This window comes from Paracoccidioides lutzii (assembly GCF_000150705.2).
Source record: "Paracoccidioides lutzii Pb01 unplaced genomic scaffold supercont2.1, whole genome shotgun sequence".
NCBI lineage: Eukaryota > Fungi > Ascomycota > Eurotiomycetes > Onygenales > Ajellomycetaceae > Paracoccidioides > Paracoccidioides lutzii.
The window spans coordinates 137,705-164,825 of record NW_015440947.1 but is presented as its reverse complement, the minus strand read 5'-3'; the positions used below and the strand labels follow the sequence as shown (position 1 = coordinate 164,825).

Sequence of the window (27,121 nt, the reverse complement as noted above, 5' to 3'; positions counted from 1 at the left end):
TGGGTGTAAACGGGCGTTGGGTGGTTGATTACGTTAGTTATGTTGACTAGTTAGTCAATAATATTATCACAGCTGAACAGGAGACTAAAGATGCCCCTGAGGCGGCGACATTTCGCTAAAAAAAAATAGCCGTCTGGCTGAGTCTGGCTAGAAGGGCTCATTTCACTTGGACTAAGCAAGAATATCTGGGTGAAATTCCAAAAGGTGAGAATACAAGCTTCTAGTACAGATAACGAATGAAACACTTGCGAGGGTATGATAAGGCGTCAATACCATATTACAACATCCCTGGTTCTCGTTTTTCAGCTACTAAATAACTGCTGATCCCTTAACCATAGAGTTTCCAACTCGGAACTCCGTGTACAACACCATCTTTGGTTTCCTGGCGGAGGCGTCTCTCCCTCCTGGACCCTTTTACTCATGACTATATCTTTTGTGACATCGTTTGGTCCAATATCAATCGCCCTTTTCGTCGCTATTGCATCCGCTCTTTACTACGTCGGGGCCCGGTTTCTCCATGCTTGCCTGTCATGCCGGAATCTTGTACATCATCATCTCTCTTCATGTCCCATCCCAATCAACATCCTGTTTCAACCATAGTGAAATAGTTCTAACATTGAAAATAGCCCCAACCACCACATAGCTTCTGGTTCGGACATATACTTGTGGCTGCCAAAATATCGAAGTCATACCCTCCCAATTCCTATATTCATCATCTGCTCATTACCATCTCGCGCGAATACAACCTGCCAGACGTATTTTACCTAGATCTCTGGCCTTTTGCAAATCCCATGGTAATACTTTGTACCCCCGAGCTCGCTGCCCAAGTGACTACAGAGCAGGCATTCCCGAAGGCCCCTGCGCTGAACGAGTTCCTCTGCCCATTCTTGGGGAAGAGCTCAATAATATCTGTGAATGGCGCGAAATGGAAGGCTTTGCACTCTATCTTTGCTCCTGCATTTTCTCCGGCTTATGTCCGTACGTTGACGGATAGTATGGTCGATGAAGTTCTATTATACTACAATAAGTTAGCCAAATTTGCAAGGTCTAAGGAAGAATTTTCGATGTCAGATATCAACGTCGAAATGACATTCAATGTGATTGGACGTGCCGTTTTCGACAGCCCGTTTCATACTAAGGAAGGACAAGATTTCGTATCAACCTTTAGAACTGGTCTGGACTATGTTTTCGAGGGAGGCCATATTGGCCGACGGTTGCTGTACGCGATCCCAACGTGGAGAATGGTGCGAAAAGTTGACCGATATGTAGAGAAGAAGATGATCACTCGTTTTGATAAGATGAAGAAGGAGGGATCGTCTGTCAAGAAATCAAGAACTCTTCTAGATTTGGTTCTTAAACGGAAGCTAGATAAACAGGAGGGCATCGTCGGCGATAGGGACTTCATGGAGATGGCAATTTCGAAGTATTTGCCTACCCTTTTTTTAATGACGTCAGCTCGTCTTCTATGTGCCCCTTTCAATATCGGTTTTTTTTTACATGTTTCCACCTTGCTAATGTAGAGATGACTGAAGTATCAAATCATTTCTGATTGCCGGACACGAAACTACAGCCCATACTCTCGGAGTAAGAGAATGCAATTGATAGAAAAGGGCACCCGACAAAAATTTAAAACGCTGACATCTCCTTTCCTATGTAGTATATATTTATGCTTCTATCCAAACACCCTGATGCACTGCAGAAAGCTCGCTTGGAGCATGATCAAGTGTTTGATCCAGATTTCAAGCGCACAGTGGAGCTCATAAGGGCACATCCCGAGAGACTCTATGACCTCCATTACACGACTGGCATCATCAAGGAATCATTAAGACTTTTCCCTATTGGCAGTGTCTCCAGATACAGCGCCGAGGGGTAAGATGAAACTCCCTGAAGGCTTTTTTTTTTTTTTTTTTTTTTTTTTTTTTTTTTTTTTTGTTTTGTCATATTACAAAGCTAATCCCGTTTTTCGTTTATGCTAGCCTCCACGTCATGTACGAAGGTAAAAAGCTTCCATTGACAGACCAGATAATTCTAATCTGTAACATGATAATCCATTACAACCCAGAAATATTCCCTTCGCCCGGCGACTTCCAACCAGAGCGTTTCACAACACAGATAGTTCCAAAAGACGCTTGGCGTCCATTTGAACGCGGCTCGCGGGCCTGCATTGGCCAGGACCTGGCTATGATGGAGATGCGCATGGTGCTGTTGATCGTTCTGCGTAGCTTCGACTTTGAAACGCTGGGGACCAACGAGCGCAAATACCCAGCGGCCGCGTATACTAACCTACATACCATATTTGGTGACCTTGTATATCAACGGCAGTCGCTTACAGCGAGGCCACTCGGTAACCAAGACATGAAGGTGAAGTTTGCACGGGACATGAGAAACTCTTAAAAGAGGTGGGTGTGCGGGAGGAAACGTGGTCATTGATATAAGGAGCTACATTCTCTCCAAATGAGAGAAATCAGTTGACTGGAATGGATGAGTTGTCTAGGACAAATATTATTGCACTATTCGTTTGTGGATATAGTTATGGTTTGTTACAGTAATAAATCATTTTATCTTGCAGGATTGTGTAAAACTCAATTCTGTCTCTCAATAAGCAATGGGTTTATCCGTGATGGCGACGATGCTCTGCGATTTATGTGAATGACACTATAAACGACACCCAATTATCATCGAGACAACGTCAACCATTTCTTCTTCTTAACCAACTGCACATGGGAGCAATGAAAATGACGAATAAACCAATAAACAAACAAAATATACTAGATAAGAACAGATACTTCGACTAACTATGGATACTACACGGAATATCTATAAAAATGATGTGGACTTTGCTGCACTCGCGTTTCAGTACCCCGATTTTGCCAAACAGTGAGTGCTAGTTGCATATCATCAGCTGAGAATATTGTGCTCCGTACATACAAAACGATTAAGAGCAAGAATACACCATAATTACCTCCGTTGGGACTCTGATGCTGGTTGACATTGACATATATCAACAGCCTGAAGCAGAATAATCAACTCGATTTCTCCAATCCGGACGCTGTCCAGTCAGTATCTCCGTTCTTGGTGTAAATTACCGTGCAATGAGGGCTGGTATACTGATGCCATTCATCCGCCAGACAACTGACGAAGAGCCTACTGAAAAGAGATTTTGGCTTGGATGTCGACCTGCCTGACGATCGACTCTGCCCCACTGTATGTTCGATATTATTTTTCACTATGCCAGGGTCGGTGCCGGAAAATTGTCCACCGTGCCCGGCTGTGGGACATTATTATTGCTAATGTCCGGGTGCAACTAGGTTCCTAATCGGTGAGTTTTTACATTTCCCATGAATGTTTGAATCCCTCCAATTATTGCACGGATGCTGGCCATTACCTTTGAAAATCGCGCCCCATATGCTAACGTGCGGCCCCTGGTTCTGGAAGCCTCAATTACATCCTCTGGCTTCAGGATCTCATCGATTTTACGACCGAAAACTATTCTGACGTCTGCGATCAGGAAAAGGATGTTTATGGGCTCGACATGTGAGTTACGTTGTCAGTGGAAGATGGGAGATGTTTCCAAGCAAATATCATCTGAAAAAGTAAATCATCTCTGCTAAATCTCCTGGATGATAAAATATACAGAGGAACTGGTGCTAGTTGCATCTATCCGCTTCTTGGATGTGCCCTAAGGCCAAGATGGAGATTCGCAGCGACGGGTATGTTCTTCTCCCTCATGTGTTGAAATATCACTCGACTAACTATGTGGAAAATCCCAAGATATCGATTCAAAAAATCTCAAATATGCTCGGGATAATGTGAAGAAGAACGAGCTTGACTCCCGTATTCACGTTATTGAAACTACTAGTTCCTGCCCGCTGATTCCATTTCAGGATATCAATATCCCTCAAGCGTAAGGGCTTTTTCCTCCCTCTCTTGTGAGTACGTAGAACGGAAATTATGCTCACGGTAGTTAACTCATTAGGAGGAGTCGACTGGACTTCACCATGTGCAATCCACCGTTCTATGAATCTCGCGAGGAACTGATATCGGCTGCTGAGATGAAGCAAAGGCCTCCTTTCACAGTAGGTATTTTATATGTCGTTTGTTCAAGAGCAAGCAGAGGCGCATATATAGGCCCTCCAGATTGTGCAAATGCCATAAACTATCTACAGCATTTATTTAACGCTATGAACTGACACAACCTAAATCCAGGCATGCACTGGTGCGGAGGTAGAAATGATTACAACCGGCGGGGAAGTCGAGTTCGTCACCCGCCTGATTAAGGAAAGCATGCAACTCCGTGACCGCGTACAGTGGTACACCTCTATGGTAGGGAAATTCAGCAGTGTCGCTACGCTTGTCAACACCTTGCATGACGAAGGGAATAAGAATTGGGCCATCGCGGAATTCGTCCAGGGAACGAAGACAAGAAGATGGGGAATCGCGTGGTCTTGGATGGATTACCGACCTTCGACGGTGAGTCTTGCTCCTCCATTGCGCCAACACTTAGGATTTTAAGGCGTCGTCATATCATTGCCGCGAGATGATCAGCAGCCAGACAAATTTGCCCCCAGGGTCCAATCCTAACTTACGCAAATGCAGGATATTGCAAGACCCCACGGCCAAAGTATCCCCAAACACCTCCTCCCCTTCCCATCCGAATTCACAATCTGTTGCCCACCGTCTACTTCACTATCCCGCACCATCGAAACCATCAACTCTGCCCTCACGGCGCTTGACATGTCCTGGAACTGGAACACTGAAACTTCTACGGGCCTCGGCTTCGCGATGGGAAATGTCTGGTCTAGACATGCACGCCGGCAGAGAAAGAAGGAGCAAGCTGTGGAAGTTGGGACGGCCCCGCGGACAGGTTCTGAGAATACTGCTGATACCACCAGGTATTATGAAGGTGAGGGCGGGGAGGGAACGGGTGATACACACGGTGATTTTATTCCTGGTGTTCAAGATAAGAGGGCTAAGATTGGACTTAAAGTGTCAATGCGCAGGACGATGGAAGGGAAGATTAATGTGGTGGTGCGATGGGTGAAGGGGTTTGATTCAGTGGTTTTCGAGAGCTTTTGCGGGTTTTTGAAGAGGAAGGTTGAGGGGAGGTGAGGGGTTAAAAGTCTTTCAGGGCGTGGTGAGTCTACATGGGATGGGTATCAACTCAAAAATTAACTAGCATGTACTACTATGTTGGAGTGATTGGACAACTTCCAAAAGCAGGCTGGCGCATTGTGCAAGCTTGTATTGTGGTGTTTCTGTTCTGCTCTGCATGTCAAATGAGGTAGTAATACAGCTTAGAATATCAAATATCACCAGGATTTCTCCTCCTCGTACACCCACCGATAAAATTGTTTTTGGAATGGTCGAGGATATTATAACGGGTTGGGTCTATATGAAGTAATCTATTAGAAAATATTAGAACGAGTTCATTGTATTCGACTCCAGTTTTCACGCATGAAATGGATTGACGTCTTTTACTTCTCAATTTCCATTTCCCGCTTTATAGCATATTTAGAGCGGTTTGAGTCGATATGGCCTTTTAAATGCAGGACTAGCAGTGCCATGGGGTTCGATAGGACGCCTCATGAGCTGAGGCCCCATTGGTAAGATATATTGGGAGATGCCAAGAAAGTCAGCGAACGAATACGATAAGAAATTTGGTAAGTATTTCATCATGTCCCGAAGACACACTGAGATCACTACATATCTCAGTGGACTGCGCTCGTCAAGCAAGGAACGGCGGACAATCGGAATACGTGGGGTGGCCACTGTAATGAATTTCACGGTGAGGGGTCCATTGCTTTCGGTATTCGCGCCATTTTGGGCTTCAGCAAAGCTCCAGTAACGCTATCAACACCATCAAACAAAGACAAACCAATACCTATCTTAGGATCCAATTTTCGGAAGTAGGTAACCTCTCTGACCGGCTTTCCCCAGCATACTACCCATTTTTTATTTTCTGGATCCTGTGTCATCCGTGGGGTCACCAGAAGCACCCGCTCCCATAACGGAGTTATGAGTTTTCGTGTGATTATATGCGGCCTTCCACGTACGTATGGTTCGAATGTGTCGCCCTTCTGGGGACCAAAGACCAGGAACTCAGCGTCAAAAGCGCTTTCGTCCTCATTTGTGACTAGTCGTTTCCGTCTCTTTGGCAACGCCCATGGCTCCTTGCCAACTGCCAGATTGTATAAGATGTTCCATTCCTGATCTGGAATGGGAGGGAGAATGCTTTTGATGATCATGTTGTACCACTTTTCCGTAGCTTTTTGCTCTTTTCTCCTTGACACATGACCATCCCAGATACTCTTCTTTGGTTGCGGGATTTGCCGAACTACTGGCGTTACAGCGATATCTCGAACGTGGTGGTTCTCAATCTGGGAGTTCATTAACGCAGATAGGGAGGGAATAGGCTCCCAATTAAGTGGACATGTCGGGGGGATAATAAATCGAAAGGGAATTTTGTTTGGAGCGGAATTCGGTACGAAGAATGGACGCGCCAGAACATGTCGTCGTCTTCCGAGTCGGCCATAGGACAACATTAAAACTCGTTGTAGAGGTTTCAAATATCCCTCGTTTGCTCGGGAGAGAAGGGAGAGGTGCTTTCTTGCCCGGCGTTCCAGGTAAAACTGGCCATTGGGCCCAGCATACGAGTTTGGCACTACTCTTGGCCAGAATGCTCGATAGGTCTCGCGGACATGTTTGGACATGTATTCGCGAGCAATTGGATCGGGGAGATAGGAAGATTCTCTGAGAAGTGCTCTGTAGACATGCCGCCAATGAGGAATCTGGGGAGGCGGCAGCGACATGACTATGCCCACATGCCTCGGATTCTAGTATGAAACCGCAAATCCCGACGTAAAGCCAATGCCTGCACGGATTGATGATCATATCGAGAAGAGAATGAACCCAGGCTTAAAGGGTCCAGGATTTCCCGATTGAGTTTAACGCTTCCGGTGACCGAGTGCTGACTAATCATGCTGAATCATCCAACGCGGCTCCACGCGAACTCCCACGGAACCAACCCCGCGACTCAACACGGCGAACAGAATATCGGGTCTACTACAAACAAACACATATACACTTAGCGGCGGGAATGGCGGCTGCTTGTCCCATGTTACATTAACTCTCTCCTCTCTGTCCTGACTCCTGAGTGAGATCTGTCTCTGTCCACTCTCCTGCTGAAATCTATTTTGAGTGAGGAGTGTAACTGATCACGCGATTCGGTACAGCCTCGCGCCTCTCTATCATGCTAGTATGCCAATGATCAGCCTCTCTTTTGCTTCCAATTCTACCAAGTACGAGTTATTTCCGAATGACATGGAACAGGCAATTTGGCTGTTAACATCCAGATTTAGAAATATAATACGGATTCCGCAAACCAACCTTCTCTTAATGGTCCACACCCTACCCTCGTTGCCCCAGCAGACGCCAATCGCTTATTAGACGTTTCGATTTTATCCTTCGAAAGCGCGGCTATCGTCGCGCATAATACTGTTCCCCATGTCGTTCTCGCGAAATAATATTGGCCCTCCTAATGGCTCGTCATTGCCGCAATCCCATGTGGGATCATTTAACGCCTCCCAAAATGTGGCTTCTACCCCTGCTGCGACTCCCCCACCTAGAACTTCCCAGCAATCAAACATGTCGATGAGTTTCCCAAGTAACGGGGTGTCGCGCAACTCCGTGCAAAGAGCGAGTTTTAGCGGATATGATGATAGCAATGGATATGGCCAGGTGGTTTCCTTTGAAGAGTTTAAGCCGCAAATATATACTGTTCGTATTCTTCCTTTACTCTTGAACTGAAGTTTGGTTTGAAAATATGCTATTCCATGATTTCGACTGAACCGGAAACTAAAAGTATGTCTGGTATATAGGCTGTTTATTCTAATGTATCGGTATATGAGATGGAAGTAAATGGGGTTGCAGTCATGCGTCGTCGTTCGGACTCTTGGCTGAACGCGACTCAAATTTTGAAGGTGGCTGGCGTTATGAAAGCCAGGAGAACGAAGACCCTAGAAAAAGAAGTGGCTGCTGGTGAGCACGAGAAGGTTCAAGGCGGCTACGGAAAATATCAAGGGACGTGGGTCAACTACGAGAGAGGTGTAGAACTCTGTCGCCACTACCATGTTCTCGAACTCCTGCGGCCCCTCCTTGAGTATGACATGGGCGTTGGCCCCGCGGGCAGAGGAGCAATTCAAACCCCCACTAAGGAGCAGGCCATGGCGGCGCAAAGAAAACGGCTTTACCGCACAATGGATGGCCAAGGAATGAGCCAGACACCCCAGGGGACTTATTTCCAGAACATTTCCCGCACAGCTGCCAGTGCTGTAAATGCGATAAACAAGGCTCGGTTTGATTCTCCCGTGGGAAAGGGATCAGATGGCCGGCGTCCAAGCATTAAGGCTCCTTCTCAGATGGGCAGCCAGGAGTCTCAAATTCGGTCCGCAAGTCAACAAAGCATGCAAAGCATCGCATCAGACAGTGGGTTTGGTAGCAACATGCAAAATAGCCAGCCTACAGGTCTTCTGGATCATGGCGATGAGCCATTGGAACCTCCTAGAAAACGTATTCGCTCGTCACCCGCTCAGTCACGACCGTTCCAGTCCGAAAGCGCAATGCTACCCAACAGCTCGATGATTGAACCCACGCCTACGGAACCGAGTAACTCATTTTCTCAAGTGTATCCCGAACCTACAGTGCCAGGTGGTCCATTACGGGGTCTTCACCACCTTCCTGCCGCCACGACGCCAGACAGGTACCAGAAAATGAAACTTATTATGACATTATTCCTGGATAAACGCGCCAAGGATTTTTCTAAACATCCTGCTTTCCTCAACCTATCTGTTGAGGATTTGGAAATACCTTTGGACAAGTATTTCAATTCTGCTTTGCATTGGGCTGCCATGCTCGCGCGAATGCCTCTCGTACATGCTCTCATTGACAAAGGTGTTAACATTTTCCGTTTGAATGCGGCGGGTGAGACCGCACTGCAGAAAGCGGTAGGGACCCGGAACAACCTTGATTACCGCAGTTTCTCCAAGCTACTTCAGGTACTATATCCTACCATAGAGATAGTCGACTACCATGGCCGTACTGTACTTCACCACATCGCCATGATGGCTGCGACCGGCGGCGGCGGGCATGTAGCCGCAAAACATTATCTTGAATCCCTCCTCGAGTTTATTGTTCGTTATGGCGGAACAGCTGGCAGCTCACAGGCTCCTAATAATGCTCCCAATGGTTCTAATGGCCAACAAAAGTTTGAGGTTATAGGCCTTGGAAAGTTTATGTCTGAGATGGTGAACATCCAAGATGACCAGGGTGATACAGTGCTGAACCTAGCTGGTCGTGCGCGAACTGTTCTGGTCCCGCAATTGCTCGAGGTGGGCGCAAACCCGCATATACCGAACCACACGGGGCTCCGTCCTGCAGATTATGGAGTTGGTGTTGATATGGTCAATGGTGGGCTCCCGGGTCAGAATGGAGAATCAGAATCATTCACCAGTCGGCTTTCCAGAACTCGAAGAGAGTTACTAGACCGTTCGTATCTCCTGGTTTGCATATAACCACATTAACTATATAATTTTGCTGACTGATAAGCAGTAACCATCTCCCAGGTCTCGTCTCTCATTGAACAGTCGTTTGGAAGCATGGACAATGAGCTTTCGGCCGGTTTAAGCAAGAAACAGGAAGAATTCGAACAGTGGCACAACAAAATCCGCGAAAGTGCCAAGGCAAGGCAGATTGAACAAAAGCAGCTAGATGATATGAAACGCAGATCCAAAGATCGCGTCGGACTTAATAGGCAAATAAAGAACCTAGAGCGCTCAATGGAAGAGCTTTCTACCCTCCTGGAGACCCTTCAAGATGACCAGTTCAGTAGAGAGATCTTAGATGCTAGGAATGCCGACAGCTCACCCGGGTTCGACATATCTCAGTTTAAACCGCTTTTCCCCGAGGATTTTGACGCATCAGTGGGTTTCTCAGATAAACAAACTGCGTTCCTCGAGTCTCTTCCTTCTATTGGAACGCTGACGTCCCGACTTGAGTGTTATCACGACTTTAATAATGAAATACACAGAGAAGTGGATAGTTTGAAATCGAAAAATGTGGTTCTGGGTGAGAATTATCGACGAATGGTCATGGCTTGCACTGGCTGGTCTGAGGAACAGGTGGACGAAGCAGCGGGTGGTTTGACGGAGTGCATCAAGGACTTAAACGCGAACCCTCTTCCGGAGGATGTTGCGATCGAGATTTTGATGAAAGACCGCGGTCAGGACTGGTAATTAATTTTATGACATGGAAAGCGTTTATTTAGTGGCCCTGTTGGAGTTTTTGTAGTCTTATCTGTATTCTTTACATTCGCCCTCCCCCCCCCCCCCTCTTCCTCTCCCCCCTTCCCGGGGTCTCCTTTCATTTCTGTCTCTTTTTAATTTAATGTTTACATACTTTGTACAGATGTATAGCTCGTGTTCCTACGTCTTCTTGCTCTGAGTTTATCGGGTCATATCATCTGCGGAAGCCATTGTTCGGGCACCCTGTAGCTTCATCCAGAAGAAGCGTTATGCAATAATCTCTTTCTGTTTCCAAGGTTATTTCCGGGTTCTTTAAGACTCAAAGGAAGCTGCATATAGCGTGTTGACTTTTCATTATTCATGTTTCTTTTACTTGAATCTACCAGCTTTTGATGTCCTTTCAGAATACCTGATTTTCTTTTTCCTTCTCACTACTTCGTTTAGCTCATAATTAACTGCAGCTTTTCAACTTCATTAATCTATATTACAAGAGATTTAAACATTTTTAAAATATATTTGATTTCAATTTTATTTTAAGTTTATTTCATATTAAAAAACTAATCAATGTCTTGTTTGTCTTCATTCACCTAAAAGTTTTTTATGAGCAAGTTATCAGTTTACTTAACTGATAAACATCAGGTCGGCAGTTATATTTACTTCAGACATCATCATAACAGCACTGACTGGCATAAATGTTAACTTAGTATAAAGTCAGAGTCTTCAGATTCTGACAGACCTCTCTTTTGAACTCTCACAGGATGGTCCAGGGTAAGATTAATTTGATAATGATATGAATGTTAGTAGCAGGATCTCCGGTTGTTGGGTATGGCGGCTCCACACGGATCGCCATCCACTCCAGTCCCTGGAGGCTTGGGAGTTCAACTATCCCCATCCTTCCCTAGCCGATGTTTCAGCAGTGGCTAAACCCCGCACGCTCTCTGCCAACCTGGATGCAATGACCCGTGGACAGGTTTGTTCACTTAATTAGTTATTTTTAATGCAGGTTTCAAAGCAGAACCGCGCCACGGGATCAGGCGGCAGTCAGAATCATTTCGACGTCAACAACATCAACGGATGTCGGTTGCTTGGCTGCATGGTTGCGCGGTTGTTATATAATTCGTCAGGCCCGTTCCCGCTTACTCTTTGATTCTGTCGATTAACTATCCCCCGTGTCTCTATTCTGCCATACCAAAACAAGATAAACAAGACATAAACACAATGTCAAACTACTACGGCGGAGGCCCTCCTCCTGATCAGTACAACTCTGGTCCGCAAGGTGGACACCCTGGATATTACGGGCAACCACCACCACAGGGCGACTATCCCCCTCAAGGTTATCCGCCTCAAAACTATCCACCAGGAGATCAGTATGGGCAGGCTCCGTATGGGCAGCAAGGATACTATCCACCCCAACAGCAGCAGGTATGTACAGTGCAACAATGTTCAGTTTCGCTTTTGGTTCACACCCATCACGGAGTCGATCCTTTAACAACACCTTTTTCTCCTTAAGCAACCGCCGTATGGCTCATCGTCTCCCGCCCCTCCCGGACAGGGATATGATAACCGTGCCCCATCCTTCGGTGCATACCCCTCCGAAAAAGCTGGCGGAGAGAATGCCAACTACTATGGAAACCAAGCACCACCAACATCTGGCACACCCGGCGGACCCGGTGGGCCCGGTGGACCAGGAGGGGAAAAAGGGTTCGCTTCAACCCTCCTCGGGGGTGCTGCTGGGGGTTTTGTCGGCCATAAGCTTCAAGGTGGTATGTTGGGAACTCTGGGGGGTGCTGTTGTTGGTGCTGTGGGCGCAAACGCTGCGTCCCATGCAGTTAAAAAGTAAGTCCTAAATTTCCACTCCTTGTTATATCTCTTCGACCTCTGCGAGGGTTGACAATATGTATTTCGTTCTCACAATTTTCTCTGCATTAGGCATAAGAAGGACAAGGAGAAGCACGGAAAGAAGAAGAAGGATAAGAAGTACAAGAAGGGCAAGAAGGGCGATAGTTCGAGCTCTTCAAGCAGCAGCAGCAGCAGCAGTGATAGCGACTAGATATGGCGTGTTGGACCCGGTCCCTATAGTTTGCAAATCCGATCCTTTGTTTTTCTTCTCTCTTGTTTTCTGTTTCTTCTGTGTGCCTCCAGACATCTGGGCTATGGGGGGTTCTGTTCTTACCTGCGTCTACTCCGGGAGTATATAAATTATTACTTATGTCTCCGAGCTGTGGATGAACGTTGTATAAAAACTTCTGTGAAAAGCTTGGCTGCCTGCTCGGTGAATCTTCTGGCCAACCTGAATCATCACAAAAACATTTGCTTAACTCTCATATGCATCTCAGCTTGGCTCGAGTCATCGCAACCAATTGTTGATCCCAGCCCAGCCCAGCCCAGCCCAGCCACTTCTCAACAGAGTCAACACACCTGTTCTCTCAGCTATTATTCGCAATGCCTGGGACAGCGGTTGAGAGTCGTCATGTGACAGTATGTGTACGCGTCCATACGGATGCGATGGTCATTAGTTACCGATGATCTGCCAGAGCAATTTCTATCCAGCAACAGCTGCCCATGACATGAATCTGCTTCGACGACTGGTTCAGGTGAAGTTTCAAACATCCGGCCCTGGGATGCTTCGTCCACGTGTCGGGAGGGACCGGAAGGCCAAATCTCCCTGGCAGTGGATAGGTTCAAATACTTGTTCCACACGGCCACACTTGCTGCTGTTCGATCACTGATCAGGGATGCCTAAGATTCAGAGATTAGTTATCAACCTCTGTTATCAAGCACAGCCTCATTCCGGGCATAGGTATTTGTTAGCCGTACCACCAAAGCATCCATAGATGCGTTTTATTTCCTGGTGGCGGCTGCGCTAGGCTCAATAGATGTGCTCTGCATCACTCCAATTGGCGGCAGCGGATTACGCCGCATTCTTTTCTTTTTCTTTCATCCAATGCTCTGTTTGGAACGGAGTTCAAGCTTATCTTTGTTCCTCCACGTTGTTGAGGTTGAGAATTATTCTCAATACTGCGAGAGGATCCACTCATTGCTTAAAAACAGAAATAATAGACAGACCAATGCTATCACCGCTCTCCTCGCAATACGTATCCACGATCATCATCTAGATCTCAACTCTCATGTTCTATTTCTGTTCCCTTCCCTTCCTTTCCTCTTCCTCCGATGTGGATCTCTTCTCTTGGCCCCAAATATCCCGGACTGTGGAAGTTCTTGGCCCTGAATCCGAGCTCAGCTAAGGGCCGGCCTGACCCAACAAACGGAGGGAATCCTCACCTGAGAACCAGCCCCTGAACTCCGCTGAACCACTGATGAGATGACTGCTGCTATTATTACTCCAATTCTGACCACTATTGCTTCCAGTTCTTCGATAGCCATTTTCGCGTCATTATCAGTCATGATGAGGATTCCCCTGGCAGCGCAAACCTTCATTTGTTGGATAAGATGCTGGATCATTATTGCCTAGCTCTTGGCATGCGATACCCCCAGTGCAGATCATTTCAGCCCACCAGACGTTTGTTCAAGGAGCTTGAGAATCGAAACTTATTTCCTAACTGGTCTAGTCCTTACGTGGCTGCCAATCCTGCACCCCTATCTTGAACATGTGCTGAAGTCAAATTAGTTTGTGCGTTTCTGGGACAAGAAACTCTGGTTCACCCGAGGATCGATATTGGAATTCTTCCTTGTTTCCTCCGTATCTCTGCTGACATACTCAGGTTGGAAACTGGATTTGTAACTTCCACGGATGCGTGTGTGGCGTTCTGAAAGAAGTTGATGCATGCCCGTTGCAATCGGAGCCCAAAAACTTCCATTTTCCCCGAGATCTACATATCCGATTGTCGAGGGTGCATGCTACGATCTTGAATATAAGCAGAGCCCTTGCCCAACGTCAGAATGAGGGTCGACTACAGCCACCAAAGTCTCCCTCAACTTTCAGACGTGATGGATCCCAAGGAGCGTAGTGTTAAATTTTCCCCCACCATCCTCCGACTCTCCCAGGCACAAGAAGAACGTGATTTGTCCCGGCTTAGGAAGGGTGAACATGACCTGCCCCATCTTTCACGCAGTTCTTCCTTCACTCTAGTTGACCTGGAGAGCTGTATCTCTGAGCTTCCGTGGCATTCGAAACTAGTTTACCATCTCAAGGAGGATGTCGACCCCGCGTGGAGTGACATGCTACTGCTAGCTTGCTCGTTCGTCAGTGGGGTGATTGACAGTGTGGCTTTTAATGCGTGGGGAAGTTTCGCCAATATGCAAACAGGTGCCTATTATACCTTCTATCCATCCAGAGCAGGCTTCTTTTGCAAGAAAAGAAGAAATATATCATCATATACTAACATCCATACAGGAAACACTGTCTTTATCGCCCTAGGCGTCTCTGGTCAACCCGTCCACCCCCCTTTCCGTTGGGCCAAAGCTCTCATGGCCTTGATATCCTTCGTCACCGGCATCCTCTTCTTCTCTCACGGCTCCTGCCTTCTAAAACCCCTCCGTCGCTCCACCCTCATCACTTCTTTCGCCATCCAAACTCTCGCCATCCTTACAGCTGCCGTCCTCGCTCAAACTGGAGTCGTCAAACGCATGCCAGGTCTCCTCACGGATCCCATTGAATGGATGCAACTGCTCCCGCTATCCTTACTCGCCTTCCAAGCTGGCGGACAGATCGTTACATCCCGCTTCGTTCACATGGATGAAATCCCTACCGTCGTGCTCACGACGGTCTTGTGCGATTTACTCATTGATCCACGGCTGTTTGACGGGGGTGTCGGATGGCACGTCCATCCAGTCAGAAATCGTCGCATTGGCACGTTTCTTGCTTTGTTTATCGGCGCGATGATTTCCGGGTTCATGTCTAAGAAAGCTGGGGTGGCTAGTTCGTTGTGGTTGGCCACTGGAATCAAGGCAGCTGTTACGATTTGCTGGGCTCTTTGGAAGGGGAAAGGATGTGATGATAAAATGAAGGACGGCGCAACGCATGTTCATGTTTGATTTCTGAATTTTGCGTTTCTGATTGGACGCTCTAGCTGGCTGGATTTTGGTGTGTGTTTTCTTGGTTGAAATTGGCTTACTGCAAGTGCCACAAGGCGTTTCGAATTTTAAGGGGAGTTTTATTATAGATCGCTGGTTATTTATTTATTTATTAATTATTTATTTATTTATTTATTTATTTATTTTGTTTAAGAAAGACAGGACAATATTTTCTGGGTTGTTCGGGAGAAGATACGATGAGACGCAGCGGTATCTGATTAGTTACAGGAACACGTATATACTTTTTTAACTTCGTATTTATTTATACTCCTTGATTGGGGTTCGAGCGGCATGAGAAGCTCAGAGAACCTAAACCTACCAGCGGTAATTCCATCCCTCGCAATGTAGCTCTGCTACTGGTAATGGGAGTGCTGTCCATTTCACAGCTATATTTACTAAAGAGACAGGTAAATAGTAATCACAAGAGGACTGAGTTGAGATGTTGAAGTGGAGGACTCCTTTGGATATTACCACAGAGATACACCGCAGCGCAAGCTGTTTTCCACCTAGTAAAACAAGTTACAGCATAAAAGCAATGCTATTTCCGATAATTCTCGTATTCTTCGTTCTGGAAATCTTTTTGCGAACCAACATAATCCGATAGAGCAATGTCTCTGCCGTTGGAGGACAGCTCGGAACATAAATATCGACTGGAACCAGCTTGTCCACGCACCTGGCCACGCTATAGCTGTAGTGATAATAGCCGCCTCCATATGCACGGCTGCCCATGCTGATTAACTACCCATTTGGGATCTGGCATCTGGTCATACAGTAACCGCAAGGCGGGGCCCATCTTGTTTAGTTACCGCATCCGCTACGATTATCACATCGGATTGGCGAGGTGAGGCGCGGAAAATGGTACCCAGCCGATCTTGATCATATCGAGGCATGGAGACAGCCATCATTTCCATATTGCAGCAGGCAAGTCCAAAGCTGAGAGGCCACAGGGAACCTTCCCGTGCCCAGTTAACGACTTTGTCGATGCTCCCACTACCGAGCGAGGGGGGAAAGCGAGGATGGATAGGTTAGCATCATATAAGGATACATAAATACCAAAGCAAGATACAGTGACATGGCTCAATATGTGCATATTGTCACTTCCAAATGTAGGGAATAGAATTGGGACTTAGAAAAGGAAACGCTGTTTTGTACATAAAATGGCCAAAAGCACACTTCTTTTCTTCCTGGAGAGATATCAACGACGAGATTCTCTCCGCTTCTCTGATCACCCCCAGCGTGGACACCGTTATCTTTTGGCGTGGATGCGTTGGCATGTTTACCTTTGAAGAGGTAGATATCGCATTGTATCTAGTTAACCTGAGCCCCATAATAGTAACTAGCAAGTGTCCACCGTTTGCTCCGCATTTGGGGAAAGCCTTGCAAGCGTTTGTCAGTCATATATCTGTAAAATATTGCCAATATGGAACGAAATTAATACAGCGGAAACAACGCTACCTTTGGCTTTTAGCAAGAATTGCCTTGCAGACAGAATCTTCAGACCCAGCAAACCAGCAGCCATAGCGAGGGTGGAGGAGACGGGGGAGCTGTTATTCAATCTTCTCCTCACTTCCTACCTGACGGAAAACAAACAAGAAAAAATAATTATTTGAATGAGAATACATCACTCAAAGATTTTTACGCATAGAGCGCGCTTGAAAGCATGGGTTCTCGTTGGCATCGGCGCCGTTGTCCCGTGTCTGCCACACACTGTTTAGTTACTTCTATCCACCGGGTTTTATGTCTGCGTTTGGAAATACTGGACAGTCATGTATAGATCTGATTTCTACACTCTGCAATCATGAAGCAGATCTGTTAACAGCAAAGGAGTTAAGTATCCATAGATAGCAGTGAGCGGGGAATGGCAAGGTTCATATGTAATATACAGCCGAAAAGGGATGATTAGGGGCAATTACATTTAACTACTTCAATTACAAAATAATTTTCTTTACGATATACATAACATAACTTCGTGAGAAGGATAGATAGAATTAAAAAAAATAAAAATAAAAATAAAAAAAAATATTGGGGGGGGGGGGGGCATGCCTGGTATACTTTCTTCACTCCCTTGGCTGTAGAATTCTCAGTCTTTTAATACGAAAAGCGCCGTCTTCTTAGCTCTACCACTACCACCCATGGCGTTATATCCCTACATGTTGCTGCCAGCGCTTCAATCCATATATCCTATTTTAGGAGGAGAAAACTGAAAGGGCTTGGAAACATGGAAGAAAGGTACGGAGGAAAAGTAATAAAAGAATTTATGAAGAAAAGGGGGAAGCCAGATGTAGGAAATGAAAGAATATGGGAAATAATAAGAAGCAGGAGAGAGGGGAAGATCTTTACCCTCATAAAGAGCTAAATTCCGTCGTCATCGGATAGAATTTCTCGTCACAGATATCTTGTAGTTTCTCTATCGGCTGCCAGAATAGGATTTTCGACAACGCATATCGGATAGAGAGTTAGACCATTCTCTGATAGCAATCCAACAACGCGTTCTTGACTTGCTTTTAGACGACATATTGGAGTTGGAAGGGAGCTTTGACATAGGTGTCTATGCAAAGATTGCTCCCTGAACGGGAGTCCATCGCTGATGGAGAATAAAAACAAACGATCTCTGGGAGGAAGACATCTCTGAGGTTGCTATTTCGTTGTCAGTTCAGGCGCTGAACCCCTGCTCCACCCACCATGTAATTCCGATTTCTCAGCAAATTCAGCCCAGATCCTATATTTTCAAGATGCCGTCAAAACATCCAGAAGGGTTTGATAAATCGCGTAATTTATACTGAATGTCAGCTATCAACTGGGTCTGCACAGGTGATAATGTGGGCTGGAAGTTAGAGCTCCGCTCTGACAAATTCAAATGGAGAGATAATCTACCTCCGAAACCACGGGTGTGCTCTGTGACAATGAACAAATGTTGACTCATATAGGATCTGCAACCTCCAACTCCGTAGCCTGTACTCTGTAGGGTAGGAATCCGTCTCAGCCAAAATAAGGTTCGGCTGAGGATAAGTAGTAGCAGCGTCACATTGATTCATGGAGGTTCAGTCTGCACTGTACGGACGGTCCGTTTGAGTGCGTTGTCAGAAATGGAAGCATTTCGTGCCCAGTTTTTTTTTTTTTTTTTTTTTTAGTAATACACGATATTTTCCACGTCAGCAAAGCTCGTGGAGGATCTGCAGATGGGAACGGGATCGTTCCAAATATTCTCTGTGGCTACGGCAAAAGCACGTCGGTCATCCCGCTGCTGCATTTTGCGGCTGCTGGATGAGAGGCGATGAATTTTCCTAGCTAACCTAGCTAACCTAGCGGTGACGGCGGCGGAGTAACAACGGTTTTTGGTTACACCATCGCTGTTGTATGAAGGTCGATAGATCGCAGAAGCCCAACTTCTGGACCACTTCATCAGGCAGATACAGCTTCCCAACCAAAATTGCATACGTCTTTAGGCATCCAGACGTTTCTGGAGCTCCGAGAATGTTAATATGCCTTGCTCTTTTCAGAAGACTGCTTTATGAGCACTTTTAGAAAAAGATCATCAGGCTACCAGCTGCAGCTGTCCCTGCGTCAACTGCGACGTTGGCTGTGGTTGTTTTCCAGATTCACCACTGTGGCAAGAGAAGGAGGAATATTGCCATTGTAATCACTCTCCACTTCGACTTGTCCAGGGCATTCATTCCAGTGAAAAAAAGGAATTTGAACGGTATACGTATCAATTAGGATGTTTGACTAGGTGAGAAGGGGACATGAAATGAACCGCGTATTTCTTGTCGGACCCTTCCATCACGTGACCTGTTGTCTACCATATAAATTCAAGTCGTTCTCGTAAGTTAGCAGCCTTTGCAAATTTCTGGGTTATGTTAATGGCTTAATTCCAGAGCCAAGGGGAAACTGGAGGTAAGTCAGTTAATTTTGCTCCGTCCCCTGTGAAGATGGTGCGCACACCATGAGCTTCTTCTCCTGTCACCATGATGCGGAGCCATTCGATTCCTTGAGGGTTAGGTAGAGCACATCAATCCACAGTTGTAGTTAAACGAGGGAAAGACAGCAGGATGGTATAGAGTTAGGGTTGGAGTTGGTAAAGTTTACTGTTACAACCGGAACCAAGTAAGCCGTGGAGTCGAAAGGTCGAATACCCGTATACCAACCACATACGCATATATCCATTGCACTTGGCCGTTCAACTCTATTCGCTGTGGGCGAGAGGTTTGGAGGTGGTCATCGCAAGCGATGACAAGATTACTAAGTGAGGCTCTGCCAGACACCTTCCAAAAGACCAGGCTCGAAACTTTAACCTTTTAAGTCTATTTTTATGTTTTTCAGCCCTGTAATGCGTATTTAAAACACTATGACGGGAGTCTTGACTGCAATGCAGACGGACAGGTGAGAAAAACATACAAGTCAATTGAATCAATTGTATTAAGAAAAAGAAAAAGAAACAAGAGAATAAGAGAAAAAGAAAAAATGAGTTATATCTTTTCCACCAAGCGCGAAGACATGGCCCATGAATGGAAACAGCAGATCAAGAAAAGATAAAGACTAGAGAAGAAAAAGAGGTAAAATGTGACATATATCACACTGGGTGACAGAACAAAAGATTTCGTAACATCCAACCAACGCCAGGCAAAATCATACACCCAAGGAATCAAGGAAAAGTTTTTAGTGACTATCAACAGAACATGAAGAACGCAAGGTGGAATCTATGGCAGGAAACGAGGAGAAACCAAGGGTGGGAACAAGCCACTGGAGAAGGGTGAAGATCAAGTCTAGATGGAAAGGAAAAAATATGAGGGAAGGAGATCTATCCTGTTGGTAGAGGTTTCACATATCCTCTTCATCCGAAAAGACATCCTCACCCTTCTTCCGTCGAGCCATGCGGTCCTTGCGTTTCTTCCGGAGTTCAGATGAAGTGAGCTTCTTGGTTTTCTTCGTGGATTCGATTTTGTTACCTGAAGCAGAGAAAAGAAAATGTTAGTGGACTGGTGAAATCATCTTAGACAGAAGTGGGGTGCGATAATACATACCCATTGCATCGAACTTATCCTCAGTGTCATCCTTCTCCGTCAAACGAGGCCCTGTGCCTTGTCCCTGAACCCAGTTGTGTCCAGATGGCGTCATGATACCGATTCCTTGTTCGTTGGGTCGCATGGACCAAACTTCCTGTGTAAGGCCTTCGGTAAATTCGCTGGAGTGTGTGATAATAATCACACCACCCTCGAAAGACTTAAGTGCCTTGGACAGAGCACCCAGAGAATCGCGATCGAGATAATTGGTGGGCTCGTCAAGTACGATCAAGTGAGGTCGTTGCCAAGAGCAAGCGGCGAGCACGACTTTAACACGCTGACCTCCGGAGAGACCACGCATGCGCGAGTGGGAGACCAGCTCGGCATCAAGGCCAAAGTAGGAGCAGTGTTGTTCGATCTCCTTGCGAACCAGAGGGCGGAATTGACCGCTGGCGAGAGCCTCCTTTTGATCAACTTCAGCGACAAGCTTGGCGTGGGAGGCGAGGATCTCATTACGTGGGATCCATGCGTTGTCAGATGTCATCATCGGAGTCCACTTCTCGTTCTTCATACCGACGTTCTCACCGAGGACGAAAGAACATTCGTATTCGTAGGAGTTCTTGAATTTGCGGCGGGAGTGGACGCCGATTACGCGACGTTTGCTGCCATCTATGTTGTAAATCTTGTCCATGGCCTTTTCATCTTCGTCAGTGACGATCTTGTTGGCGCGGTCCATGGTCTCACGATCTTCGCCGGTCTGGAAACGCCATTGGATGTATTCGGATGGAGTTTTGTCAAGGTGGTTATCGATGTGAGCAAACGCATGCTGTTTGATGTAGGCAATACGGATGTTCTCGTGCTGGTAGACCTCACCGGAAGTGGGGATTAGTTCACCAGTCAGGACGTTGACGAGAGTGGACTTTCCGGCACCGTTGGGACCAATAACAGCGATACGGGAGCCGAGCGAGCATTGGAAGCTGATGTCTGCGATCTGGGGTCTGGAGGTGCCAGGGTATTGGAAGCTCATGTTGTTGACACGGACAATGGCCTTGGCCTTGGTCTTGACACCTTCAAGGAAACCGGGCTCTGGGAACTTGAATTCCATCTCTGACGCCTCGAGATCAAAGTAAGAGCGAGCAGAGGGACAGCGCTTGGCGAACTCGGACAGGTTACCGCGATATCTGCGGAGCTTGAAACGCTCATAGTGGATGACATGCTGAATGACGTTATTCAAGAACTTGCTGTCGTGGGACACGATGATGGAAGTGCAAGGAGAGTTGATGAGGTACTGCTCGAGCCAGGCAACGTTTTTGACGTCGAGATGGTTGGTTGGTTCGTCGAGCAAGAGGATATCTGGCTCTTCGAAGACGGCACGGGCAAGAGCAAGTTTCATTTTCCAGCCACCAGAGAGAGAGGTTATTGGACTTTCGAACTGCTCCTTGAGGAAACCGAATTCAATCAGACGCTCCTCGATGGCCTCCTGGGAAATCTGCACGCCAACATCGGCCAATTTCTTCTGGGTCCAGCCAATGACGGTCTGCTCTGTATCAGCAGCGTCAAGGTCATGCTCGACGAAGACAGTCTTGACCTCATCCTTCTTGGGGAAGCCCTCGACCTGCTCGTTGTTGATGGCACGCATGAGGGTGGATTTACCAGAACCGTTGGGGCCGAGGAGACCGTACCGTTGACCACGCTTGAGGCGCAGGTGAGTCTGGTTGAGAAGGATCTTAGCACCGTAGGCCAAGTTGAAGGTACAGTTGCAAAGATCCTCTCCTTCCTCTTCATCTGGCTCAACCTCAGACTCCTCAGCAGCACCGGGGGAGGCACGCTTGCGGAGAGATTCAGCGATGGGCCTGGCATCGGCCTCGCCTACAATAGCAGTGATGTAGGGGAGGGTATTTTCAGTCCAGGATGGGAGGTCAACAACCTTCTCGTCGACGAGTTGACCAGCAATGGCGGCAACGTATTGGATGGTAGCCTCGGAGTTGAGGATCTGAGCTTTGTGCTTTGGCTCGAGGACCTCCTTGAGGATAGCAGAGACTGTTTCGAGATCACTAGCCTTGGAGACCTCAGGGATCTTGCCATCTTTCACATCACCGACGCGGATGAGAGTATCGAGACCTTGTTTGGTCTTCTCACGTGCCTCAGGATCTGCCAAAGTTTCGTAGTTCTTCTCAAGCGCAGGCATGAGCTTGGGCAAGAAAGCGGCAACGATCTGAGGATCCTCAACGAGCTTGCACATGTTGTCGACGATAACTGCTGACTTTCGCTTGATGGCAGTTTCGCGCTCCGCAAGTCCACGGTCGAGCAGAGGAACCATAATAGCCAGGGTGGGTTCGTGGACATCAGTGACGAAAGTAGTAGCACCGAGCAAGTGAACAGTCTCGGGGACGTTCTCGGGTTTGGCGATACACTTGATCAGTTCAGGGATGAAGCGTTCGATATCCTTGTTGACAATCAAGCCGCAGACTTTCTCCATGATACTGTAAGCGTATTTCTTGACCTCTGGCTTGGTATCCCACATGGATTCCGAGACAACGGGAATGAGATCTGGGACGCGGAAAGCAAGCTGTGCTGGAGCAGTTTCGACGAGGGCCTCAATACACTGAAGACCAGTCATCTTCTCCTGCCATTTTTGAGCTGACAAGATGGAGTTGATGATGGAAGGCAGAGCGGCCTTAACAGAGTTGGGGTTGATGGCCTTGACAAGGGCAACAGCTGCGGCCTGGGCGATCTGCTTCACGGAGACCATCTTGTCACCGACAGCAGCCAAAGTTGGAGCAAGCAGAGTAACAAGGTATGGCTCGACAGCGGGAGAAACTGTGGAGTGTGAGGCGATGGCGAGGATGCCATCGAGAGCCCGCTCACGAGCACCAGCATCTTTCTTGTTGGAGAGTTGTTTCTTCAGGAGTTCAACAGCCCTGAATTTTTTTAAAAGCAAATCAGTCAGCCAGTCAGCCATCTCCAAAACCTTCTGCTAGGCTCCAGTGTTGTAGTTCTCGTTGGATTACTAAGATTAAAAAAATAGAGAGCAAATACTTACTTGGCTGGGAGAACCTGCTCTTCGACAGGGCCGTTTAGGAGGGTGGCAATGTTGTTAGCGGCAGCTTTAGCCTCATCAGCAGTCTTGGTGATGGAAAGACTCTTGACGAGCTCTTCGAGGACAGCGATGGATTTGGCAGCCTCTTTGCCGGTAGGGGATGGGATGGATGGAGAAACGTCGACGGCAGGCATTTTGAATGAAATTTTGGATGAAATTGTGGGAGAATTGAGGACCCTTCTTTTGCAAGAAGGGGAAAAAGAAGAGAATCGCTGAATTGACTGATACGGAGAGTTATTAAGATATTTTTGTAAAAGAGATTTTTCGCTCAAATTTTATTTGTGTGATGAGAGCGAATCGAAGTTGGGATACTCGAGAGAAGCGAGCTCCTCGCAAATGCAAGATATGAACGAGGAGATGAGAAACCGTCAAAAGTTGCAAGACCCTTGCTTTTCGAAAGTCTATCACAAGAAGATAATAAGAACACCCAAAGAGAAAGAAAAGACGGGAAAGAAAAACGAGAGAGAGATGAAAAGGGTTGAGTGGAGATGGAGAGGGAGAGGAAGAGGAAAAAAAGGGAAGAAAACAAACGCAGAAGGGAAGAAATTCTTGTCTTTATAAAACTCTCAACTTTTTTTAATTTTTTTTTTTCTGGCTGGGGCTGACTCTTATTCTGAGTCTAAGCCCGAAAGGGAAGCCGCGGTATGCTGGTAACTCTGAAACCCAAATACCGGCTATTCAGGGCCTCTGATTGGGTGGCTGAGGAGGCGGTGTATGGTATCGTTGTGAACTATGCCGTACATGACTAATCGCACGCCTCACAGGTATTGATGACAGTATAGAGAGGGGCATCTTATTTTACCCAGGTACATACGGAGTATATGTACATGTATTTCAAGATGATTACTCTGGATGATGGATGATGTCCTGGCCATGTCTGCTTCCAGGTCTCTAGAGACACTATTCTTCCCACGTATGACTGGCTCTGACTCAGCTTCAGGGCGCCAGGCTTCATCCAAGGGGGCGCCGGGCGCTTTCATGCAAGCACCCAGATATAAAATCATCCTGTTGCGGTCCTGCTGGAAGCTGGGTGGGAATTTGGGTTGGCTTCTTGCAGCTTACAGGCTTGCAGCCACCTATTTTTATCCAATCCACATGTGACGCTCTACACCACCAACTGACTAAAATCGCACAATCAATGCTTGATCGTTCGTCAAAAATAAAGATGAAAATAAAATGAAAAAAAAAAAAAATTATGAAAAAAAAAATCTCCACACCTCTTAACTGTTAAGATACTTCGACGGAATACTACCATCCCTACTGATAACTGATAAGACTCTGATGAAATGGACTAATTATTTTCAGCCCCGTCTCCCCTTTTTCCGAGAGGGGTAAGGGGAAAGGGGTGGGGGTTTACCCACTTTTCTGTTTTTTTGTTGGGCACACAAAAAAAAAAGGAAAAAGAAAAAAAAGAAAAAAAAAGGAAAACGGGAAGATTAAAAAAGTCTGCATTCTGATAAGCAAAGAGCTAGTTATGTGGCGGTGTTCGAGGCTGTATCTGACTGGTTCCAGCCAGGTTTGCTGCAGATCTACAGCCTAAACCTCGAGCCGGGCCCAGGTACGGAGTATAGAACATCCAGTATTCGCTGGGTTGGTTCGAACTCTGGCACAGGGGTTCATACCGCTGAGGCTCACCGCCTTGACACAAGGCTCTCCCTGGTAATCTGATTCGTAGCTTTCGCTTCCTGTCCTGTCTCCCCCTTTTCGCCTGGGCACCATTTGGAAGGCTCCAAGTTCCCGCTGGGCGCTGGCTGGCTGCAGATTCCAGAGCGGGCTCCAGATTCTCCACCGGATAGGGCCTGATAAGACAAGGGATAAACAAATCAAGCTCTGGGAGTCGTGCCTTTTTTTTTTTTTTTTTTTTTTTATTTTATTTTATTTTATTTTATTATTATTATTATTATTATTATTATTATTATTATTACTTATTTTTATTTTTTTTTCTGCTTTGTTTATATTTTTTTTTGCTTTCTCCCTTTCATAGATTGGGGGACAGTTGTGGCGCGAGTACAGCAGCCAATCAGCATCGCGTAAATCACGGGATCGATAACTTAGTTAACTATTTGCCGCATTACCTAATCGCCCCAGTGTTCCAGGTTCCTGCCGATTCTCGCCCTGCCAAAGCTCGTCCGGAATTTTGCGGGGCGAGGCGGGCTGTAATCGGTGGCTTGCAGATGCCCTACGAAAAATTGCTGCCCTTTGCGGCCCGCAACTCCATACCGACGACCTTGTTTCGCTGTTCTTATCCCATTCACTGGGGTAACGGTTACCATTCATTATTGTGCTATGTATTTTATCCTTCTGGGGATGGATAATCATATTTCCCATTTCCTGGGGTAATTGGCTAGTATCTTGCTACACATTTGGTTTTGCTGTTTTCCGTTTTCGAGTCCAACAGGGACTTACACAATGCAAGGTATAATTATGGCCCTTGTTTCAACGCCCAAATCCCAAACTTATACCCCCTTTTTAGCCCTCTCAGTTTCGTTGCGATTTAATATAATTAATTCATAAATACGTTAATTTGAGATAAATAGTCCGCACAATAAAAAATAATAATCTCACATGCAAAAATTACCATCTCGCCAAGCCTCCGCTTAATGAATGATATTTCAATCAAAGCTCGGAGTAATTATTCTGGTTTCGCCACCTGGTGCCCGCGTAAACCTCCTCAACAGATTGTTCCACTGCCAGGGATCCACGAAGTGTTCTGGAACTTCTCCGTCCTGTCTTGGCACTTAGCTAATTTTAACTCTAAACTTAACTAACTAACTCGTTAACTAACTAACTAGGTTATAACTTAATAGTTACTACCAGAAGACAGACTGCAGAAAAAGTTTTTAGGGGCGTATTATTTCCATTCGAATCCCCACAAAAATTTTCTCCAACGGCAATTTTCCGTCCACTGTAAACTGTATACAGATTTGATTTTAAAGTTAGGTACCTACCTCTCCTTTGTCGGTGAATTGGCACTTCACAAGTACCAGGTGGTTGCCCTCATCGATGGAAGACTGCCCAGGTTCTTTGTCCCCCAAGGCGTTAGTTATGGATGTAATCCGGCAATTACGTCACTAACCATCATCGAGCATCTTTGTAAGAACGAAAAACGTTCTCACGTTTAGCAAGTGGACCTCAGGTTTATTGACTTCCATGTCTCCACTCTGACAGCGACATTGTCGTCGTTGATTAGCTTGGAGCTTGGACTTCTGGTCACAGACCCGCCACTGTCTTGCCTCATTCCCAGGCCGCACGTTCGTTGAAAAGGTGACAGACCACTTTTCACTTGGAAAGAAGTCCTTGTCAAGGATTTGGTTTCTCGAAGGAGTTTATCCTTCGCTGACCTAGTCTACTCTTTGCTATTATTCCCTCTCGGCTTTCTCTGGCATGTACTGCAATATGCTGCTGGCTCTTGATCAGCAGCAGACCCCATCCAGCTATTTTGGCACCAGTCTCGAGTTTTGCATTCCCTCTGAAAGGGCACGGCTTGAGGTTGAATGATATTGTTAGGCTCTTCCACTGGAGAGAAAGATTGACCCATGAAGTTCCTCTTGCGATTCCGTTGGTTCCACTTTTGAAGATATTGACTGCGGCTTATAACAACCCTTGGACATTTTGGTCCTACCGGCTGTATTTCTCTCTGGTCTCCGGAGAGTACTTCCGTTCAAACACCTGTGGGCCTTTTCTCGCAT

The 27,121-nt window shown here is 46.5% G+C and overlaps 10 protein-coding genes across 10 annotated transcripts; 5 read left to right on the top strand and 5 right to left on the bottom strand.

The window, feature by feature from the left end:
- Nucleotides 1–236: 236 nt before the first annotated feature.
- On the top strand, nucleotides 237–2,394 carry PAAG_00037 (hypothetical protein; the record flags this gene model as incomplete). The annotated part of the gene is made up of 6 exons (XM_002797452.1): nucleotides 237–253; nucleotides 339–543; nucleotides 627–1,423; nucleotides 1,533–1,584; nucleotides 1,658–1,869; nucleotides 1,977–2,394. The coding sequence occupies 6 exons, from the start codon at nucleotides 237–239 to the stop codon at nucleotides 2,392–2,394; spliced, it is 1,701 nt and encodes a 566-aa protein (XP_002797498.1).
- A 403-nt stretch (nucleotides 2,395–2,797) lies between these two features.
- On the top strand, nucleotides 2,798–5,109 carry PAAG_00036 (DUF890 domain-containing protein; the record flags this gene model as incomplete). Its single annotated transcript, XM_015843880.1, has 10 exons — nucleotides 2,798–2,877; nucleotides 3,009–3,056; nucleotides 3,129–3,204; nucleotides 3,309–3,319; nucleotides 3,436–3,534; nucleotides 3,637–3,710; nucleotides 3,772–3,904; nucleotides 3,977–4,076; nucleotides 4,207–4,470; nucleotides 4,597–5,109. The coding sequence occupies 10 exons, from the start codon at nucleotides 2,798–2,800 to the stop codon at nucleotides 5,107–5,109; spliced, it is 1,398 nt and encodes a 465-aa protein (XP_015700215.1).
- Nucleotides 5,110–5,780: 671 nt separating this feature from the next.
- On the bottom strand, nucleotides 5,781–6,809 carry PAAG_00035 (hypothetical protein; the record flags this gene model as incomplete). Its single annotated transcript, XM_002797450.1, has 1 exon — nucleotides 5,781–6,809. One exon carries the CDS (start codon nucleotides 6,807–6,809, stop codon nucleotides 5,781–5,783), a length of 1,029 nt encoding a protein of 342 aa, XP_002797496.1.
- A 694-nt stretch (nucleotides 6,810–7,503) lies between these two features.
- On the top strand, nucleotides 7,504–10,289 carry PAAG_00034 (APSES transcription factor (MbpA); the record flags this gene model as incomplete). The annotated part of the gene is made up of 3 exons (XM_015843879.1): nucleotides 7,504–7,776; nucleotides 7,878–9,543; nucleotides 9,607–10,289. 3 exons carry the CDS (start codon nucleotides 7,504–7,506, stop codon nucleotides 10,287–10,289), a joined length of 2,622 nt encoding a protein of 873 aa, XP_015700214.1.
- Nucleotides 10,290–11,516: 1,227 nt separating this feature from the next.
- Nucleotides 11,517–12,348, top strand: PAAG_00033 (hypothetical protein; the record flags this gene model as incomplete). The annotated part of the gene is made up of 3 exons (XM_002797448.2): nucleotides 11,517–11,720; nucleotides 11,809–12,134; nucleotides 12,228–12,348. 3 exons carry the CDS (start codon nucleotides 11,517–11,519, stop codon nucleotides 12,346–12,348), a joined length of 651 nt encoding a protein of 216 aa, XP_002797494.1.
- Nucleotides 12,349–12,731: 383 nt separating this feature from the next.
- On the bottom strand, nucleotides 12,732–13,760 carry PAAG_11032 (hypothetical protein; the record flags this gene model as incomplete). The annotated part of the gene is made up of 2 exons (XM_015846744.1): nucleotides 12,732–13,037; nucleotides 13,581–13,760. The coding sequence occupies 2 exons, from the start codon at nucleotides 13,758–13,760 to the stop codon at nucleotides 12,732–12,734; spliced, it is 486 nt and encodes a 161-aa protein (XP_015703548.1).
- A 438-nt stretch (nucleotides 13,761–14,198) lies between these two features.
- Nucleotides 14,199–15,293, top strand: PAAG_00032 (hypothetical protein; the record flags this gene model as incomplete). The annotated part of the gene is made up of 2 exons (XM_002797447.1): nucleotides 14,199–14,565; nucleotides 14,653–15,293. The coding sequence occupies 2 exons, from the start codon at nucleotides 14,199–14,201 to the stop codon at nucleotides 15,291–15,293; spliced, it is 1,008 nt and encodes a 335-aa protein (XP_002797493.1).
- Nucleotides 15,294–15,870: 577 nt separating this feature from the next.
- Nucleotides 15,871–16,234, bottom strand: PAAG_00031 (NADH-ubiquinone oxidoreductase 20 kDa subunit; the record flags this gene model as incomplete). Its single annotated transcript, XM_002797446.2, has 2 exons — nucleotides 15,871–16,014; nucleotides 16,103–16,234. 2 exons carry the CDS (start codon nucleotides 16,232–16,234, stop codon nucleotides 15,871–15,873), a joined length of 276 nt encoding a protein of 91 aa, XP_002797492.2.
- A 3,916-nt stretch (nucleotides 16,235–20,150) lies between these two features.
- PAAG_00030 (elongation factor 3) lies at nucleotides 20,151–23,566 on the bottom strand (the record flags this gene model as incomplete). Its single annotated transcript, XM_002797445.2, has 3 exons — nucleotides 20,151–20,278; nucleotides 20,354–23,253; nucleotides 23,376–23,566. The coding sequence occupies 3 exons, from the start codon at nucleotides 23,564–23,566 to the stop codon at nucleotides 20,151–20,153; spliced, it is 3,219 nt and encodes a 1,072-aa protein (XP_002797491.1).
- Nucleotides 23,567–25,507: 1,941 nt separating this feature from the next.
- On the bottom strand, nucleotides 25,508–26,584 carry PAAG_00029 (hypothetical protein; the record flags this gene model as incomplete). The annotated part of the gene is made up of 5 exons (XM_002797444.2): nucleotides 25,508–25,686; nucleotides 25,792–25,833; nucleotides 26,083–26,158; nucleotides 26,381–26,454; nucleotides 26,509–26,584. The coding sequence occupies 5 exons, from the start codon at nucleotides 26,582–26,584 to the stop codon at nucleotides 25,508–25,510; spliced, it is 447 nt and encodes a 148-aa protein (XP_002797490.2).
- Between the last annotated feature and the right edge of the window lie 537 nt (nucleotides 26,585–27,121).